Genomic DNA, 19020 nt, shown 5'->3' on the forward strand with positions numbered 1-19020 from the left:
TTTTTTTTTGAGAGAGAAAGAGGGTGCAAGTGACCAAGGGGCAGAGAGAAAGGGAGGGAGAGAGAGAGGGAGGGAGGGAGGGAGGGGAAGAGGTAGAGAGAGAAAAGAGGGGCTCGAGCTCACCCAAAGCGGGACTGGAACTCACAGACTGTGAGATCATGACCTCAGCCAAAATCAGATGCTTAACCAACTGAGCCACGAGGCACCCAGGATTTTTTTCACTAAATACAGCAAAATGCTATGAATGTATTTTCTTTTCCTTATAGTTTTCTTAGTAACACTTTCTTTTCTCTAGCTTACTTCATTATAAGAAAACAGAGTAAAATACATAGAACATATAAAATACGTGTTAAATGCTCATGTTATCAGTACGGTATCTGGTCAACAGCAGGCTGTTGGTGCAGTTCTGGGGGAGTCAGAAATCATGCCGACTTTCTGCACAGGGGTCGGGGCCCACACCCATGCTGTTCAAGGGTCAGCTGTATGTCATTAAATGTAGTTTACAGAGAAGAAACTGAAAGTTTGAAACACACATTTACTCACAGACTTTAAACACAGTTTTCTTTTCCTAAAATGTTGTTTAATAGGTAAAATAAAAAATATCCATTCACACTTCTTTCAAGGCAAACAATGGTGGTAAAGTTAACAAGGAGCAGCATTCTCCTCTCTTTAAACAACCCTTTTTTTTTTAATAGAATTTTTTGAATGTTTATTTATTTTTGAGAGAGAGACAGAGAGAACGAGCAGGGGAGGGGCAGAGAGAGAGGGAGACGCAGGATCCGAAGCAGGCTCCAGGCTCCGAGCTGTCAGCACAGAGCTCAACATGGGGTTTGAACCCATGAACCATGAGATCATGACCTGAGCCAAAGTCGGACGCTTAACTGACTGAGCCACCCAGGCGCCCCTTAAACAAACGCTTTTAAAATCACTGGGCAATATTCCTGACCCCATCAGCTAGGAAGACATGCATTTTTACAGATAAATACACTTTTAAAACTTAGAGAATTTTCTGTTTACATTTTCCTGTGTGTAAAGTTTAGAAACTCTGGCAACATGTTTAAGCAGTGCTGGCTCTTAAGCCCAAGGTTAAGGAAGGCTGGCTTTGGGTGCGGCTTCAGTACTCACCGTGCTCAGAGAATAAAAAGTATAAGACGCAAAGGAGCATGAGGATTTCTACATGGAAAAGAATTCTTGCATTTTCAGAGATGAAAACCGTAAATTAAAGAAAAACATTTCTCATATGTAGTGTTCCATTAAACCTGAATGCCCATGTTAGAACTAGTTTGGGCACCAATTAGCTGGGGTGTTGGTACTTTTAAAAATATAAGAAAGCTTATAGGTGTTTGAGGATTTGTGCACCGTTACAGAGATCCAGCTTAACTACAAAAATGTAACAAACATCAGGGAAAGGCTGTCTCCGTCCACTTCAGGAAGAACACTGAACACAACACCTCCACTGAAAGAGGACCAATTCCACACCTTCTGTTGAGTAAAATCAACTTGGGGCGCCTGGGCGGCTCAGTCAAGTGTCTGACTTTGGTTCAGGTCACGATCTCACAGTTCTGGGTTCGAGCCCTGCATCGGGCTCTGTGCTGACAGCTCGGAGCCTGGAGCCTGCTTCAGATTGTGTCTCCCTCTCTCTCTGCCCCTCCCCTGCTCATGTTCTGGGTCTCTCTCTCTCTCAAAAATAAGTAAACGTTAAAAAAAAAAAATCAGCTGTCCTGTGTGCATCAGTATCACACTCATTACAGACAGGAGTGCAGACAGACTACATGGGTGGGGGTTAGGACCAAGCAGGAAAAGCTCTGTGAAAATTAATTAAAGGAAACCTTTAGAATGGGGTCAGGAGGCCAGCACTGGGGGGGCTCAGGCACCACCACTCCACTGTCCACTGCAGACCCGACGGGAAGAGACGCGCCTTGCACGTGATACTATTTTGCCAGCCCGGCAGGAGGAAGGGAGGTCTCCTCCTGCCCTGGCGACAGCTCAGCTCATGAGCCGCCACCACACTTCGGGCTCCCAGTTCACCCCAATGGGCTTTTAGTTTATAGCGGCCCCTCCCGGCTCCCCCTTTCCTCTGTGAAAGAGCCTCCTCTCCCTGTTCTGCAGAATCACCTGTGGTTTTGCCACAGCTTAATTGTCCCAGGCTGCAATTCTCTGCCGTTCCTGAAGAAACCCATTTTTGCTGGTAAAATAACTGGGGGTTTTACCTTTAAGATTAACAGTTCTCACTAACCTGTGAGGGCCTATCCACTCCAAGCACGTGTCTGACCATTAGAGGGAATTCTAGGTCCTTGACCGGCAAGTTCTCAGTTGTGGGATGAGGCTGCTTAGTCTACTCAAATGAAGGTGACTCCAATATCTGTGACCTAACTCTGTGCTAGGCACCATCCCCAATTTATAGTTGAAGAAACGAGGTCCACACATGCCAAGTAATATACCCCAAGACCAAAGCTGCTATTAAGCCCGAGGGCTGTGCTCTGAGACCCAGGCCTGCCTTCCCATTTCATCCAGGGCAGTTGGTAACAGCAGCACTGCTTCTGCCACGTTAACTTATTCAAGGATTCGAGATGACCATATTCTCATCTCTGAGAGAAAACGTGTACCAGTCATTACACAAAGTTCCCATCGCGTACTAAGCTCTTAGATTCTGTTATTACAAATAGTATATGCTTTCTGAGATGACAACTAAGTTGTCACAGCTGTCCTTTAGGACTTGCAGAATAGCATTTGCAGGATTAAATCCCTATAAGCACCTTGGATGTTCACGGCTGAGGATTAAGAATTGCCCTGAAGTTTCTGTGATGTACCTTAGCCAATCCCTCAAGAACTGTGACAGGCCAAACTATCACATCCAGATCCATGTGGCAAGGTCACTGCTAAGAGAACCACAGCAAGTTACAACACCCAAATATGCGATAGGCCGTCCCATATCTACACCTAAGTGCTAACAGGGGCGCAGGCATACTTACCTTTGGTATAGGAAACCGCAACTGTGCTATTTGAACTTCACTGACAAGAGGAACGGTGATCCGATTGGGAAGCACCAGATAGTTTGATATTATATCCAGAATGATGGTATCTGACAGACCACTATTAGGAGGGCAATAAAAAAGAACAACTATCAGGCACATCAATAGTAGGTCTTGCCTTTAATAGCAAACTTAAGCACAAACATGATCTAATATCCCATTTACAGGGTTGGAGTTGTCGAATTTCTCCAAAACAGTATTTAAAACAAGCATTTTAAGGCAGTAGCTGTGATATGGCTATGGTGACCATTATGTGGGATGTATATGTGTATGTACACAAACACGCACACACACACACACGTGTGTGTGTGTGTGCGTGTGCATGTATAGTTGAGATATATAGTTGAGTAGAGCTGAAAACACAAGGTAATATATTCTGGCTACATTTCATAATATTCTAAATGTTTCATACATTCTATGTAACTTTATCATTGACCTAATACTAAGATACATTAAATTTTTTTTTAGCATATTTCAAACATCCACAAAAGTGCAGAGAATACCATAACAAACATCCATCTACTCATTCCATGTTTCTAACATTAAATCTCTCTCATTATATGTCCATAGGTCCCAATGAAGTAGAAGAATTTACAGTTTCTTCTCTTCACACTGTATTTGGGTACTCACCACTGTAATAATTTTGAATTAACTACTGCCCAGAGAACTCAGTAATATGTATAAAGCTGTGGAGGATAAAGAAACAAATGTACTTTTGATATATTTTTGCCTACTCTTTGGGATAAATTTGAGAATTAAGCAGTATGTATGTGACAACATTTTTGAAAGCGCATGTAAATGAAGTTTCATTGCTATGGAAGAACACCTTTAACCAGAACTGAAAAGTTTTTAAGAGAGTTTTACTTCTTGCGAGGACTTTTCAGATGTTACAATTATTAACATAAATGTGTAAAGTAACCGTACATATAAAAACAACCACTGGGACAGAGTGGAAGTCACTGTTGTTCAGTGAGTAATAAAAACTGAATGTTCACTGCAAGCTGGGCATCCAAATACAACGACGAGGCACAGGGCTTACCTTACTTAGAACGTTTCCATTCATGATGGAAAAAGGACTGAAAACCCACAACCCCACAGACAACACGGACAACAACTCTCTGAAAAGGTCGGCTAATCAGACGTTAACACGCCAGAGACTCAGAGGGTTTCAGGCGGCAGACACTGGATACGTGTTTGCTACGCAGCGGTGTGAGGCGGTCCTCGGGGCTTGGATGCCGGAGCACTTCTTACTTCAGGCATCCCCCGCCCCCTCCAAAATACTGGTTTTGTTTCTACTGAGAAAAATCTGCTGAAGCAGAGAGCCCTTTGATGACGACTTGCTTTCAAGAATCCCCTAGCTGCTACGGTGGCAGGACGACTGCTCACCAGCCGCCCAGCTGTGCAGACTCCGGCCCAGCACCCAGGAAAGCAGCAGAAGGCCCACCCTGGTGCCTCACCCCTGCTCTCCTTTCTATCCCCCAGTGCACATGTCCAGGCTCTTCCAGAATTTCCCTAGCTGCGGTGCTGCTCCCGGCTGCCCCTCTGCTTGTCCCGGATGCTGTCACAATCTTGTCACACTGGAAGGGCTTCCTATCGTGTCCAGTCCTCTTTGTCCTTTGGAACTGCTGCCTCTTTACCTCACTTTTGTTTCTATCCTAATTCTCATTCCTTAGGATCCCTGTAGGGCTCTTCGTTGGAACATGTGGGGATAGTCAAAATATAAGCTAAAGCGCAGCAATTCAAGCATTATTATCTTATGATACCTTTTGTTTTCATAATCAATGAATACAGCATGTAGAGGTTCATTTTATAATGCTCAAGGCGAGATTTCATTATATTAGGTTCAAAGTTACTATTTACTTTTATAACATAAAATACAAAATATTATATAAATACAAAATACAAATACAGAATGTTGTATATTATATAAATTTTACAGAATTATGTATAAGTTATATATATTATATATGAATACACAATTTTACTTAAAAAGATGTTTTTATATATTCCTTTTATACCATAGCTTTTTTTTTTTTTTTTTTTGAGAGAGAGCATGTGAAAGGAAGAAAGGGGCAAAGGGAGGGAGAGAGAGAATCTTAAGTAGGCTCCATGCCCAGCACGGTGCCCGATGTGGGGCTCAATACCACGATTCTGGGATATGACCTGAGCCAAAATCAAGAGTTGGACGCTCAACTGACTGAACCACCCAGGTGTCCCATGGCTTTGTTTCTGAATGGTATTTCCCTCTATACTTCTAATATACATGAGTATATATTTTTAACGATAAATGTATTTCTCTAAACACTAAGTATAAGTATGTATTTTGTGTGTCTCGTGCATAAAATTCTATACATAAAATAGTTAAAGCTATTACTATATGAAGAGAACCTATCTACATATAAAGTCATTAATTAGGAGTGCCTGGGTGGTTCAATCATTTTGAGTGTCCAACTCTTGATTTTGGCTCTGGTCATGATCCCAGGGTTGTGGGATCGGGACCCACGTCAGGCTCTACGCTGAGCGTGCAGCCTACGCAGGATTCGCTCTCCCTCTGCCCCTCTCCCCCACTCATGCTCTCTGACAAAAAAAAAAAAAAAAATCATTAAATAAAATGGAGTATATGTATATATGTATCTCAATGTGTACAGACATGTGTGTGATACACATCTCCCTTTTTATTTTTTATTAAGTATTTTTTTAATGTTTATTTTTGAGAGAGAGAGAGAGAGAGAGACACACACACACACCATGCACCAGCAGGGGAGGGGCAGAGAGAGAGGAAGACACAGAACCCTAAGCAGGCTCCAGGCTCTGAACTGTTAGCACAGAGCGTGATACGGGGCTTGAACTCACGAACCATGAGACCGTGGCCTGAGCTGAAGTCAGATGCTCAACCAACTGAGCCATCCAGGCACCTCTTATTTTTTAGTAGGCTCTACACCCAACATGGGGCTTGAACTCACAACCCCAAGATCAAGAATCATGCTCTACTGACTGGGCCAGCCAGGTGCGCCTGTATCTCTCTTTTAAATAAATGATTTGGGACTGACTTGCCCCAGCTGCAGGCTTGCCAAGGCAAAACACGCCCTCTGGCTCACCCTGTAAGGCAACTAATATGATGCTATTTACAGGGTAGCTGCTTTGGACAAGGCTGTGTTTATTTCAGCCCTCCCATGATATACAAAGGAGAACACATTTTCCACACTAAATGGCAACAGCGATCTGTTGTTTTGCTGGCTGCCTAGCATCTGCCCGCCCGGATGAGAGGTCTGGGGCAGGTTCTTCCATTGCTTGCCCCCAGCCCCTCACCCTGGTCCTCTCTTCCTCCTTTGGGAGCAGGCAGAAGACCTGGTCATCAGAATCACAGGATCTGTCCAAGGATGGGTGGACAAACAGAAATCAGCCCTGGAACTCGTGCTGGAACCAGCGGAAGGTTCTTTTTAGACTGAAGTTGCTAAGCATGAAGAACAGAGGAGCTGCGACTTCATAGCAAGAGCCTGCCTGATAACAAACCCATGCAGAGAACAGCAGAGTCAAGATTGGGACAGAGAGCGCTTAGGGCATCATTTGGACACCAACACCTGCCTGACTTCATCCACACAATGCTCCAGCCTGCCCAGCGACAGGGGCTGGGAATGAGCCACTGGAAGTGGAGCTCCACGACAGGAGTGTGGCTGTTCTGTTCAGAGCTACACTCCAGCACTAACAACAGTGGCTGGCTCATGGCAGGCACTCAATACTTACTGGTTGGATACATGAACAAGTTGTCTTAAAAAACAGGATCTATGTACTCATTTGCTTTATTTTTTAAGGGTTATTTACTTAAGCAATCTCTACACCCCATGTGGGGCTCGAACTCACAACCCCGAGATCCACAGTCACATGTTTCTCTGACAGCCAGCCAGGCGCCCCCTACTCATTTATTTACTTTTTTATTTAAGACCACTTGAGTTGGCTTTGCTGCTTGCAAACAAGAATCCTAATGAATACTTCAAGAACTCTTAAAGTTGTCTGTTCTTTGCAAAGATCTTTTAAAGTAACAGTATTTTCTAGATCCATAAAACCACAGTACCTAAAAAAAGATTTTTATTATTAGGACTCACTTTATTATTATTTTTTTTAAATGTTTACTTATTTTTGAGAGAGAGCAGAGAGACAGAGACAGAGCACAAGCAAGGGAGGGGCAGAGAGAGAGGGAGACACAGAATCCAAAGCAGCTCCAGGTTCCGAGCTGTCAGGACAGAGCCCGACGCAGGGCTCGAACTCACAAGCCGTGAGATCATGACCTAAGCCGATGTCAGACTCAACCGACTGAGCCACCCAGGTGCCCCACTATGCCTCACTTTATTAAAGTCCTAACTTTTCCCTGATAATGAAACAAAATAAAGTTCTTTCCAATTACCATTTTAGGGGCATAAACAAACACACAGGAATAGAAAAAAAATTTTAATTTCTGAGTTATTTTAGGAAAAAAAACACATTAAAACGTTATCTACCAGGAACATATGTAACTGTAACCAATCAGTGATATAGTGCAACCCTAAAATACAAAAGTAAATAGCAAAGGCAGGATTCTAGAACCTTCTGCTTGGCAACAACAGGTTTGCCACAAACAGTTGCCTTCCATTAGATAAGACAGATGGCTGTGACCCAATGAGGAAGTCTTCATTTCCCTCACAGCAGGAATGTGCCCTTCACAGTTTCATAAGCTTGTTTTAGGCAAATTCCCTCATGTTTATAAAAAAAATTTTTTAATGTTTATTTCTGAGACAGAGAGAGACAGAGCATGAGTGGGGGAGGGGCAGAGAGAGAGGGAGACACAGAATCTGAAGTGGGTTCCAGGCTCTGAGCTGTCAGCGCAGAGCCAGATGTGGGGCTCGAACCCATGAACTGTGAGATCATGACCTGAGCTAAAGTTGGATGCTTAACCGACTGAGCCACCCAGGTGCCCCAAATTCCCTCATGTTTTAAATATGAGACTGCTACAGAATAACGAAGGACTCCCAGGGACACAAGGCAGAAACTCCAGGTTTCTCAGCTCTCACACCCAGGCCAGTGCCTACACCTGCCTTCCGGGAGGGGATGCTGGAGGAACGGAAGGCAGCAGCACAGCCTGAAAACAACCCAGAAGGCTAGTTTTATAATATATACTCATTTTTGAAGTTTCCTTTATTTTTCTGGGAAAATAATAAAAACCAAATTTAAAAATTAACTTACAAGTTATTAAAAGGCTGCTACTTTTCTAAAACACCAACACTTGGGGACTTGGGGCACCTGGCTGGCTCAGTTGGTAGAGCATGTGACTCTTAATCTCAGGGTCATGAGTTCAAGCTCCACTTTGGACATGGAGCCTACTTAAAAAAAAAAAAAAAAAAAAAAGTAAAAAAATAAAAAAAAACAAACCTACCAAAGCTGGAAAGATGCCTCATGATGAGTAAAAAGTAAAATGAAGGGTGAGGGACCCAGTCTAACACTCTCACCCACTCCCCTTTCACTCACTTGGTCCCCATGCCTCAGACGCAGGTCTCAGGAATCTGAGTCTCTTCACCTGAGTCACATGTGAGAGCCTATGAAAAGGCTCAGAGTCTGCCTTGGACACAGGCCTTACCCGTTCTGTGTTATTCCCATGACACTAGAACTGCACGTTATATCATAAACAAGCTAACCATAGGCCATGACATCATACTTACTTTAATCCAGGGATATCGAGAAGATTAGTCAGTCCTGTCCAATTAATTTCTATCAGCTGTTTCAAAAAAGAAAGGGCAAAAATATTAAGTATCCAGATTATTTCCAATTATCAAATCATACAAGTGTCTTTATAAACAAAATGAGGTAGTATGTAATACTGTCCTACACCTTACCTTGCTTTTTGCTTGGGAAAAATCAAAGCCACTGTCCTTTATTGGTACCTGGAGAACCATCTCTTTTTTTGTTTTGCTTTTAGATAATATCAGTTTCCTCCAGTAAAATCGAATAATAATTTATATAACTTTCCTATTGATGAGCACTTAGAGTATTTATAATTTCTCTTTTATTATAAGTTATGATTCAGTGAAAATCTTACATACGTGTTCTTATAGCATATGTAGACTAGCATGTAAAACGTGAAAGTTTTGGTCAAAGATATACACTCATTTTTTAAAAAATTTTGATTTTATTTTACTTTAAATTCCTTTATTTAAAAAAATTTTTAAGTTTATTTTGAGAAAGAGAGGGAGCACGAGCAGGGGAAGGGCAGAGAGAGAGAGAGAGAGAGAAAATCCCAAGCAGGATCTGTGTTGTCAGCGCAGAGCCCGATGTGGGGCTCAATCCCACGAGTCGTGAGATCATGACCTAAACTGAAATTAAGAATCAGATGCTTAACTGAGCCACCCAGGTGCCCCAAAGATTTTTATTTTTTAAAAATAACCTCCATAGCCAATGTGGGGCTTGAACTCACATCCCGCAAATCAAGAGTCGTACACCCCACTGACTGAGCCAGCCAGGTGCCCCCATATGTTCATTTTTTGTTGATAGATGCTACCCAGTTGCCCTAAAGAAAAAAATGCTGTACTGATTTAAATTCCCGCCCAAAATGTATAAAATGTTCTTTCTTTTTACCCTCATCAAAAACCGACAGTAAAAGTCAGTCCACCTGGTAGTTAAAAAAATGGTACTTTATCACTGTTTCAATTTGCATTTTCCTGATATTAGCGGAACACGTTCTATCCATTCATTACTTGTATCTTATTTTGCTCATTTCTCTAGTGGGTATTTGGGTATTTAGTTAGAATAATTCTTACATAGTTGGCTAAGATAACATTCCATTCAGGGGCGCCTGGTAGTTCAGTTAAGCTTCTGACTTCAGCTCAGGTCATGATCTCACAGTTTGTGGGTTCGAGCCCCACGTCGGGCTCTGTGCTGACAGCTCAGAGCCTGGAGCCTGCTTTGGATTCTGTGTCGCCCCCTCTCTCTCTCTGCCCCTCTCCCTCTCATGCTTTCTCTCTCTCAAAAGTAAAATAAAAACATTTAAAAAAAAAAAAGATTCCGGAGGCGTCTGGGTGGCTCAGTCGGTTAAGCGTCCGACTTTGGCTCAGGTCATGATCTCACGGTCCGTGAGTTCGAGCCCCGCGTCAGGCTCTGTGCTGACCGCTCGGAGCCTGGAGCCTGTTTTGGATTCTGTGTCTCCCTCTCTTTCTGACCCTCCTCCATTCATGCTCTGTCTCTGTCTGAAAAATAAATAAACGTTAAAAAAAAAAAAAAAAAAAAGATTCCGTTTAGTGGATATAGACAGGTTAAAAAAAAAAAGCTTGATTAGAAACACTGACTTGTGCTTTATATTTGTGGAAGAAATACTATAAGAAATGGCATGATCTCAATTACCCATATAGCTGCAGCAATAAAACTTCTCAAATCCCTTTGGGAAGTGGATAGTTATAAACAAGTATGAACCAGAAGAGTCAAAGGTTTGTTTCGGACAGACCAAAACTTAAAAAAATTTAAGAAGCACTGAAAAACTATTTTTCAGAGTAAGAGAAATGAAATACAAATTTATTGCAACTACCAATATAAACTCATGCTGGCGCCTCCCCCATCCATCCCCTCATACTGGGTGCCCATCCCCCACCGAAAGAACAGGTGCAGAAGCAAATGGCAGTGGGGCAACGGGCAGTGGCCAGCGCCCTGATCATGACCTCTAAACACATTTTCCAAGGGATTCTGAAGAAACAGCTGATTCCAGACTAATGAGCCTGGGGCATGTTGTTCAATCAGAAAGTTTGGGAAACATCCAAAGATTAATGGGTCCCCTGGAAGCGACGTTAAAACTAGAGATTATAGAGGCGCCTGGGTGGCACAGTCAGTTGATATCAGACTTCCGTTCAGGTCATGATCTCGCAGTTTGTGGGTTCGAGTCCCACGCTGGGCCCAGTGTTGACAGCTTGGAGCCTGCTTGGGTTTCTGTGTCTCCCTCTCTCTCTCTGCCCCTCCCCCGCTCATGCTCTGTCTCTCTCTCAAAAACAAATAAACATTAAAAAATATTAAAAAAAAAAAACTAGAGATTATAAAACATCAGGTGACAGACGGCTTACTCTCATGACCCCTGTCAAAATGATGAGATGGGGGCGCCTGGGTGGCTTAGTCGGTTAAGCAGCCGACTTCGGCTCAGGTCATGATCTCGCGGTCCGTGAGTTCGAGCCCCGCATCGGGCTCTGTGCTACCAGCTCAGAGCCTGGAGCCTGTTTCAGATTCTGTGTCGCCCTCTCTCTGACCCTCCCTGTTCATGCTCTGTCTCTCCCTGTCTCAAAAATAAATAAAACGTTAAAAAAAAAAACCAACAAACCATGAGATGCATTTAAATGTTACTCAAGCTCAGAGAAACAAAACACCAGGGAGGCAGGAACAGGATTCACGAAGGGCAGGATTCAGCTGGGTTTGAGAAGGGATGTGAATGCAAGAGACAAGCCCCCAGGAAAGGGGCCCTTTCAAGGGCCTGAAGGATGGGCTGTCATATCCTTGAACACAGGGGAGATAGGGACAGGAAGAGCCCAGAGCCACAGAGGAGGAAGGAATAAGAGAGGGGAGGGAGAACTTTTGTGTGAGAAAATGAGCACGTGACTTGTGAGTGATGTGTAAAAATGAGTGTTATCAGAGGGGCGCCTGGGTGGCTCAGTCAGTTAAGCGTCTGACTTCAGCTCAGGTCATGATCTCGCGGTGAGTTCGAGCCCTGCGTCGGGATCTGTGCTTACAGCTCAGAGCCTGAAGCCTGTTTCAGATTCTGTGTCTCTCTCTCTCTCTCTCTGCCCCTCCTCTGCTTACGCTCTGTCTCTCTCAAAAAAAAATAAACATTAAAAAGAATTTTTTTAAATGAGTGTACCAGAGAATAAGTGTGTAAGAGAATTAACGCCTGTGTGAGAACAAGTGTATGTGCGAACACGGGAGCATATGAGAATATGTGTATGTGTAAGAATGAGTGTGAGAGAACAAGTGCATGAGAATGAATGTACATATGTGAGAGAACTCTCTCATGTGAGAGTGTGAACACGTGAGAATGCGTGTGTAAGAACAAGCATGAGAACGAGCACATGTGTGAGAATGAATGGACACGAGAACAAGTGAGTGTGAATGCATGTGTGAGAATGTGTGTATAAGAACAAGTGTGAGAAAGAGTAAGCATGTTTGAGAACATGTAGGAATGAGGATGAGAATGAGTGTGAAAATGAGTGTACATGAGACCAAGTGTAAGTGTGAATGCGAATGTGAGAACAAACACGTGAGAATGAACATACATGAGAACAAGTGAGTGTGAACACACGTTTGAGACCATGTGTAAGAATGAGCATGTGGGGAGAAGTGTACATGAGAACGAGTGTGCGTGTATGTGAGAACGAGTGCAAGGTAACGAGCATGTGAGAGAACGAGTGTGTGAGAACGTGTACATGTGAACAAGTGTGAGTGTGAAGGCACGTGTGAGAACGTGAGCGTGTGTCGGAATGAGCATGTGTGAGAACGTGTGTGTGAGAACAAGTGTGAGCGTGAACGCACGTGTGAGTGTGAGGGCTGAGAAGGCAGCCACGAGAGGGCCGGGACCCAGGTCTGGCCCCCGCCCCGCCCCGCCCCTGCCCTGGGACGACTAAGCTCTCTGGGAGAAATTCAAGAGCCAGTGGGACAGATTTCCCAATCACCCTCTTGGGCTGCTGTCACTCTTCTAGGAGAAACGGGGTCAGTGACGTGGTTCCAGTTCCACTGGAACGACACAAACCAATCTGCTTATGTCATGAAAACCACAGACATGCCTTTCTCCTCTCTGCTTTTCCAGAAATGCATGGGCTGATGGATGCAGTAAAACATACAGTCAACTGATTTCACACTTACTATATGCCAGTGTTCTAGGTGCACTAAGTTGTACAGTACAGACCACGAATCATCTGGGAAGCCTGATAAAATACAGACTGGTGCCTCCCGCCCCTCTCCAGAGTTTTTCAGTTAGTCAGTTTTCACTGATGGTCAAGTCAAGAACGTTCTCCTTATTTTGTTACTCCTGGGACTTCCAGATTCCCCGAGGTGATGCTCTTTCCAGGATGTCGAAAACTGCAAAGAGCATCACTGTTGAATGTGCCAGACAGCTGAGGTGACAGGGCCACCAGCCCTTCCTTTTGGGAGACTCCGAGAGTGGCTGAGGTACCACAGGGCAACTGAGAGGTTCCAGCTAGATCCTGACCGTTAAAGGCCAGTTCAGGTGAGCCAGAGTAAATCCAGACACGGGGCATCTGCAACCCACTTGTGGGCAGAGCAGTGCCTGTGTGCTGCAGAGACTGGGGAGAGCGTCTCTTGCAGGGGTGAGGCCACGGAGGAAGCGGCTGCTTCAGGAGACACAAACGCCACCTTCCGCTGTAAGGAAGAGAAGCCACTGGGAGGAGGGACACACAGCTGAAGGCTCACTGCAGCTGGGGGGTGAGAAGAAAACACGCGCTGTGTCTTGAGGAGCACAGGACACCATCCCAGGCCCTGACCATCAGACCCTGTACTGCTGGAGGTAGGTGTGCGCACTCACTCCTGCGTAAGATCCAGCAAAGACGCGCATGAGAAGGCGAGATCACTCGAAAGAGGGCCAGCCCCAAGACTCAGGACAGATGAGGGCAATGGGGAGCTCCCTCATCCCAACTACTGGGGGTAGGGCTAGACTATCCAAAACAACGAAAGGTATCAAAGCAGAGATCCAAGAAGACACTCGGAGAACACCCGCCAGGACAAATACCCTCAAAGCTCCCAAGTGACTTGATGTGTGCTCTAAGTCTGGGACCCTCTCCTGTCCGGTGGACTCTAGTGGGCATGCCTGCCCAGCCCTTCCTTTCCACACAGGGCTGCAGGAATTGGCTTCCAGGAGCCTGATTCATACACTGCAACGTTCCTCCTCCCAGCTGGGCCAGGGGTCTGTATCTGACCCAGACGGAACAGGGAAGGGGAGCCAGGAAGGGGAGCACTGCCTCTTGAGTATACTGGCAGCCTTGTTTCTGGCCTGTGGACGGGAGGACCCGAGGAAGGTGGTCTCGGAGGGGAGAGAGCATGCAGCAGAGGCCTAACAGGCACGGATGAGAGTCACAAAGGCTTTCAAGCTCTGCATTCCAGTAGGTTTTGAGAGAGACAAATACACACTAATTTCACTTAAATAAAGGCTTTCCTTTTTTCCCCTCCTTCGATTAAGGGATCTCAGTTGCTGGAGTTGTAGCTAACAGGACTCAAGTTCTTCTCACAATCACTGTAAAAGGAAGATGTTATTTCCATTTTTACAGATGGCGAAATACAATCTGTGGTTCAAAGACTCAGGAAGTATGTATGCTGTCTGCTAGCTGGGAGGACCCTCTTAGGATAAACGCATTCTCAGCACGCCCCAGATCATCTCCTAGATTTACTCTAGGCTAATCCGTACCCCAGGGAAAGAAAGAACTGAGGACACCAAAGGGACCCTATGCGCGTGTGCCTGAGGAAATTACAACAACAGTCGTGTCAGTGTGAGTGGCCAGCTCCCAGGACACGGGTCAGGGGGAGACACTGGCTTGTTCCAGCCCTTACCAGAGCCTTCACTTAAGTTATCGTGTTTACCAAACCTTGACTTCTGCTGTTAAGACCCACCCGAATGCTAAACCTGTGTGTAGGAAAATATTTGATTTCGTAAAAATCTGAGGACTTCCTATGCACCAGGCACCTACTGGCATTTAATCTTGTGAGGCAGTAGTTCCCATGTTACAGATGGGGACACACCCACTGACGTTTCATCTCCACATTACAGATGGGGAAACCTGGGCTTACAGAGGTGAAACACACCATGCAAAGCACACGGTCAGAAGAGGAAGACCAGGTGCGGAAGACTAGGCCGGAGGATACCCAAGTCTGTCACTTAACCTTCACTTCACTGTGAACTTACACTTCACTGTGCTCCAAAAAAGTTGGTCACTTTAGAAACTTTTAGTTCTTTTTTTGAGCAGGTAGCACACCAACAAAACTAAACAAATCAACAAGAACAAAAATGTGCAAAGGTTTCATGAGAGTCTCTGGCATTGTACTTTTATATCATCTGCTTAGCCAATCCCCCCCAATCTTTCTAGCTGTATTTTTCCTTGGGGTGACAAGGAGTTACTTGGCAGCTAGCAGTGAGTTCTGCACTCATATTTTCCAGTTGAAAATAACTGAAAAAAAAAAATCCCTTCTCTCCAAAGCATATGTTTGGAGACTTTACTTGCCATATAAGGAAATGAATGATTCTGAACTCTTCACAGACTCCTCCATTTCTGACACTAAGATTTTGTTTGGAAGTTATATTACAACGTTATTTTTAAAGTTAATAACCCTATGAAAGATCCAACCTAAGGAAGAGTATTGCTAAGTTTTGAGGGAGATTTAAAGATTTGGATTTCATTGTTTTCTGAACTGAAAAAAGGTCTTTCTTTTAATTGTTAAAAATTTCCTGTAAATTAAAAATACTTTGCCATCTGCTAAAGATTAGTTTTTTTATATTCATTAATGAAGAAAGTTTCTTACACATAAAGGCTTTTAAATAACTGGTATGTAGAAAAAGCGCCATGAATTGTAAATCTTGTATAGAATTCTTCATTTCTTAAAATTTTAAGAAATTGAATTTTAAGAGATTCCTTAATGCCTTTTTAACTTCACTGCGTTTTGTGTAGTAAAATACATTAAAAATAAGCCCATTATTTAAGCGATAAAAAGCAAATCAGAACAGCAATTTTAGCAGCAACTTAAAGTAAAGACACTTAACTCTTGTGTTTTTACATACAGAAAAAATACCACTTGTAGTCCAGTCTAAATAAACCTGTATTTTAAAAACCCAACAACAATTTGCATTAAGTTATTTAAATCGAATTATAAAAATTAACGTTTCCGTTTTAAACTATACACGATGTTAATGGTACCTCCAGAAAGGACTCACAAAGGTAACAAAAGTGGCATATCATGAAAAGATATTTGAGAAACAGATCAATGCATCCATCAGACATTTACTGAACTGTATGGAGACAGATGGGGCTGTGGCTTTGAAAGAGTTAACAAGAAGTGTGCCAGAACTCACAGGGCAGTCCGGCATCAAAGGAACACAGGGAAAGCCGACCACCTGTGTCTCTGGAAAGGACACACAGGGATGAAGACAGTGTTCTGGGGGAAGGAAAAGACAACAGGAGGCAGTGAGAGACAATGGGGTTGGTACTATTTGGATTATGATTCTGCCCTGAGGCCGGAAACTGGGATGCTCACCAGGGGCAGTGCCAGCAAAGGAGGCTGGAGAGAGACCCCACCTCTACCATGAGGACTGTGAGGGAGAGATGCTCCCTAGTGGGTCAGCCTGCACCCTGGGAAGATACCCCAGTGATGAAGTCTACGGAAGACGGGGCCAAGACAGGAAGCCAGTCAGAGGCTGCAGGAACCCAGGTAAGGAGGAGCCTTATAGGTAAGGACCACCCAGGTGAGGGGGAGGAGCCTTAGAAGTCAAAGGGAGGGGAAGAGGGAGTCTTTTTTTAAATTAAGTTATTTATCTTGAGAGAGAGAGAAAGAACACGAGCAGGGAGGAGCAGAGGGGGAGAGAGAAAATCCCAACCAGGCTCCAGGCTCAGTGCAGAGCCTGCTTTGGGTCCTCGGTCCCCACCTCCCAAAACTAAACAAAGTTTAAATAAAATAAATAAATAAATAAATAAATAAATAAATACTACATAAAAAGTCTATTTTCGAATTTTCTGTAACAAACATTATTTTATAATCAGGAAAAAAGCTGTCTATTAAGAGATGAAGCCCTCCATTAAGAGCATTTTAAAGAGGTATGAACACAGAATTCATATGTCAGAAAAGGGAAAAGAGAGTGAAGGACAGACTATTTCTCTGCTTTACAGAGTCTTGCCAATGAATAGGAAAAATGAAATCAGCATCGACTTACTGGCTTCCTAAGGAAGAAGATAGACAAGGCTCCCACTAAGGGCATGTCTCCAATCAATGGTTCCAGGATCACCCGCATGGTACCATGAATCTAAATTCAAATGGGAAACCAAAACATGTCACAGAAGACAATTCCACAGGCCATTTACTGACTCAAGAAGGAGGACACATGATCGTCTTAGTGACTTCTGAGCATTTGACTTCAGGTTTCTCTCAAGTATAACCTACAAATAAAAAACTTAAACTTCAAAGAAATTCTCAGTTAATAAAAACTTCACAATTTTATTTTTGAATACAGCATAGGGAATTTTGGAAGACTATGAAACTTTAAAAACCTTACCTGTATACTTTGCACACCAGCTCTACAAAAATATCGCTTGATCTCCAAATCAATCTCACAGTTTCCTACAAAACTAGTAAAGAAAAAGTTCTGTATTACTATCTCTTAATCACCACAGATCTGCAAGGTCTACAATCTGAGTAAAATGAGAGCAAAGCAACCAAAAGCAGCCTGTAGGCAAACCTGAGACCCATATCTGAGTCTTTAATGCCTGGAACTGCACATGTCCCTGCTAGCAGACTTGACACCTGCCACACTGATTACACACGTCACTTCTCAAAGGGCAATTTCTGGATCAGTTTCTTGATGGAATGTAGTTTTCACTCGTTTTGTAAACAACTGTTTTTGTTTAAGATATTAAAAAAGTTTATATTTCGCCAGAAGTAAATTTTGCACCCATGCTCTCTCCAGTCGTGAGAAAACTAACAGCAGTGCTCCAGGGCTCTGTGACACCAAAGGTCAGAAATGATGCATCCACGTGGGGGGCACTCAAAGATCAAGTCATGGCAAACATTAATACAAAACAAAACCAACAAAACAACAGCATTAATAGAGCATAGCGCTGAAGGTCAGGCTTGCATCTATTCCTAATAGGAGCAGGTTTCCTGTGGGGTCGCTATGATCTGACTCCCATCCTCAACTCCCAAAGTAGCACGTCACGCTCCTGCTCCTGCCTGAGAACGTCTGCGGGAAGTTTGAGAAATGCTGGAAGGACGGTGCCTAAGAACACAAGTAAAATACTAATGAAAAACATCTGGGATGAATTCTTCTAACATTTATGTCCCGGTGTTAAAACCAGCACCAATAGATTCTTCTCACTGAACAGGATTCTGGATCTAACTGGTCCAATCACCTGTTAAAAAACCATCCTGAGGGACGCCTGGGTAGATCAGTTGGTGAAGCTGACTTCGGCTCAGGGCATGAGCTCATGCTCCGTGAGTTCGAGCCTCGAGTCGGGTTCTGTGCTGACCGCTCAGAGCCTGAAACTGCTTTGGATTCTCTGTGTCCCCCTCTCTTTCTGCCCCTCCCCTGCTGGAGCTCTGTCTCTCTCTCAAAAATAAATAAACATTAAAAAAAAAAAATCTTGAAACTTTCCTCTTCTTCACCCTAAGATACAATCACTTCATTTCCTAATATCTGTCAATTACTCCTTCCCCATCTCTACTGCCAATAATCTAATCAAGGTCTCAGTGTGGAACACACAAAAAAGTGGAATGCAGATTTTTTTAAGAAACATAAATATCTGAGCAGCATAATCTGCATCTGTCGTCATGGCTGCTAAAACCATGAAAGCCAGACTACATCTTCACAACGGCATCCATTAACTGATCCCTTCAAATGTTTAATAAATGTGTACGAAACGCTCCTCAGTGCTGGAACAAGAGAACTTTGTTCTCAAAGTTTCCATCCTCATGAAGCTCATTATCAGCCTAGCGGACCGTCCCAGGGCACAGCTGAGCTGAAGACCCAGCGGGCCTTCCTCTTTTATTCTACAGATGACAACAGGGTTTGCAGTAGTGTCTGTATTTTAAAGATGTAGGTTTTCCATCAGATCATTAGAGGCAGTCAATGCTCCTTTCTAAAGTAAAGGTAATTGTTACCAACACTCTACATTTATTATATTCATACACTTTAAAAACTCAACGATGACATTATAAAAGGATCCTCAGTCAAGGATCAAAAAAAACAAAAGTGTGAAGCGTGTCTGTCAGTCGACACACTTCAGCA

General features: G+C 43.6%; 1 protein-coding gene across 6 annotated transcripts in view; it reads right to left on the minus strand.

The window, feature by feature from the left end:
- ESYT2 (extended synaptotagmin 2) overlaps nt 1-19020 on the minus strand; it is an 81192-nt gene that overhangs the window by 28191 nt on the left and 33981 nt on the right. For 5 of the 6 annotated variants that reach the window (XM_049642211.1, XM_049642212.1, XM_049642215.1 and 2 more), the window contains 4 exons: nt 17293-17365; nt 16954-17043; nt 8723-8778; nt 2973-3093 (listed from right to left, as the gene is read on the minus strand). In XM_049642211.1, the coding sequence (XP_049498168.1) occupies nt 2973-3093; nt 8723-8778; nt 16954-17043; nt 17293-17365 (340 nt within the window). The remainder of the gene's footprint in view (nt 1-2972; nt 3094-8722; nt 8779-16953; nt 17044-17292; nt 17366-19020) is intronic. The other variant, XM_049642213.1, reaches the window with a different exon arrangement.

Source organism: Panthera uncia, chromosome A2 (genome assembly GCF_023721935.1).
Source record: "Panthera uncia isolate 11264 chromosome A2, Puncia_PCG_1.0, whole genome shotgun sequence".
Taxonomy (NCBI): domain Eukaryota; kingdom Metazoa; phylum Chordata; class Mammalia; order Carnivora; family Felidae; genus Panthera; species Panthera uncia.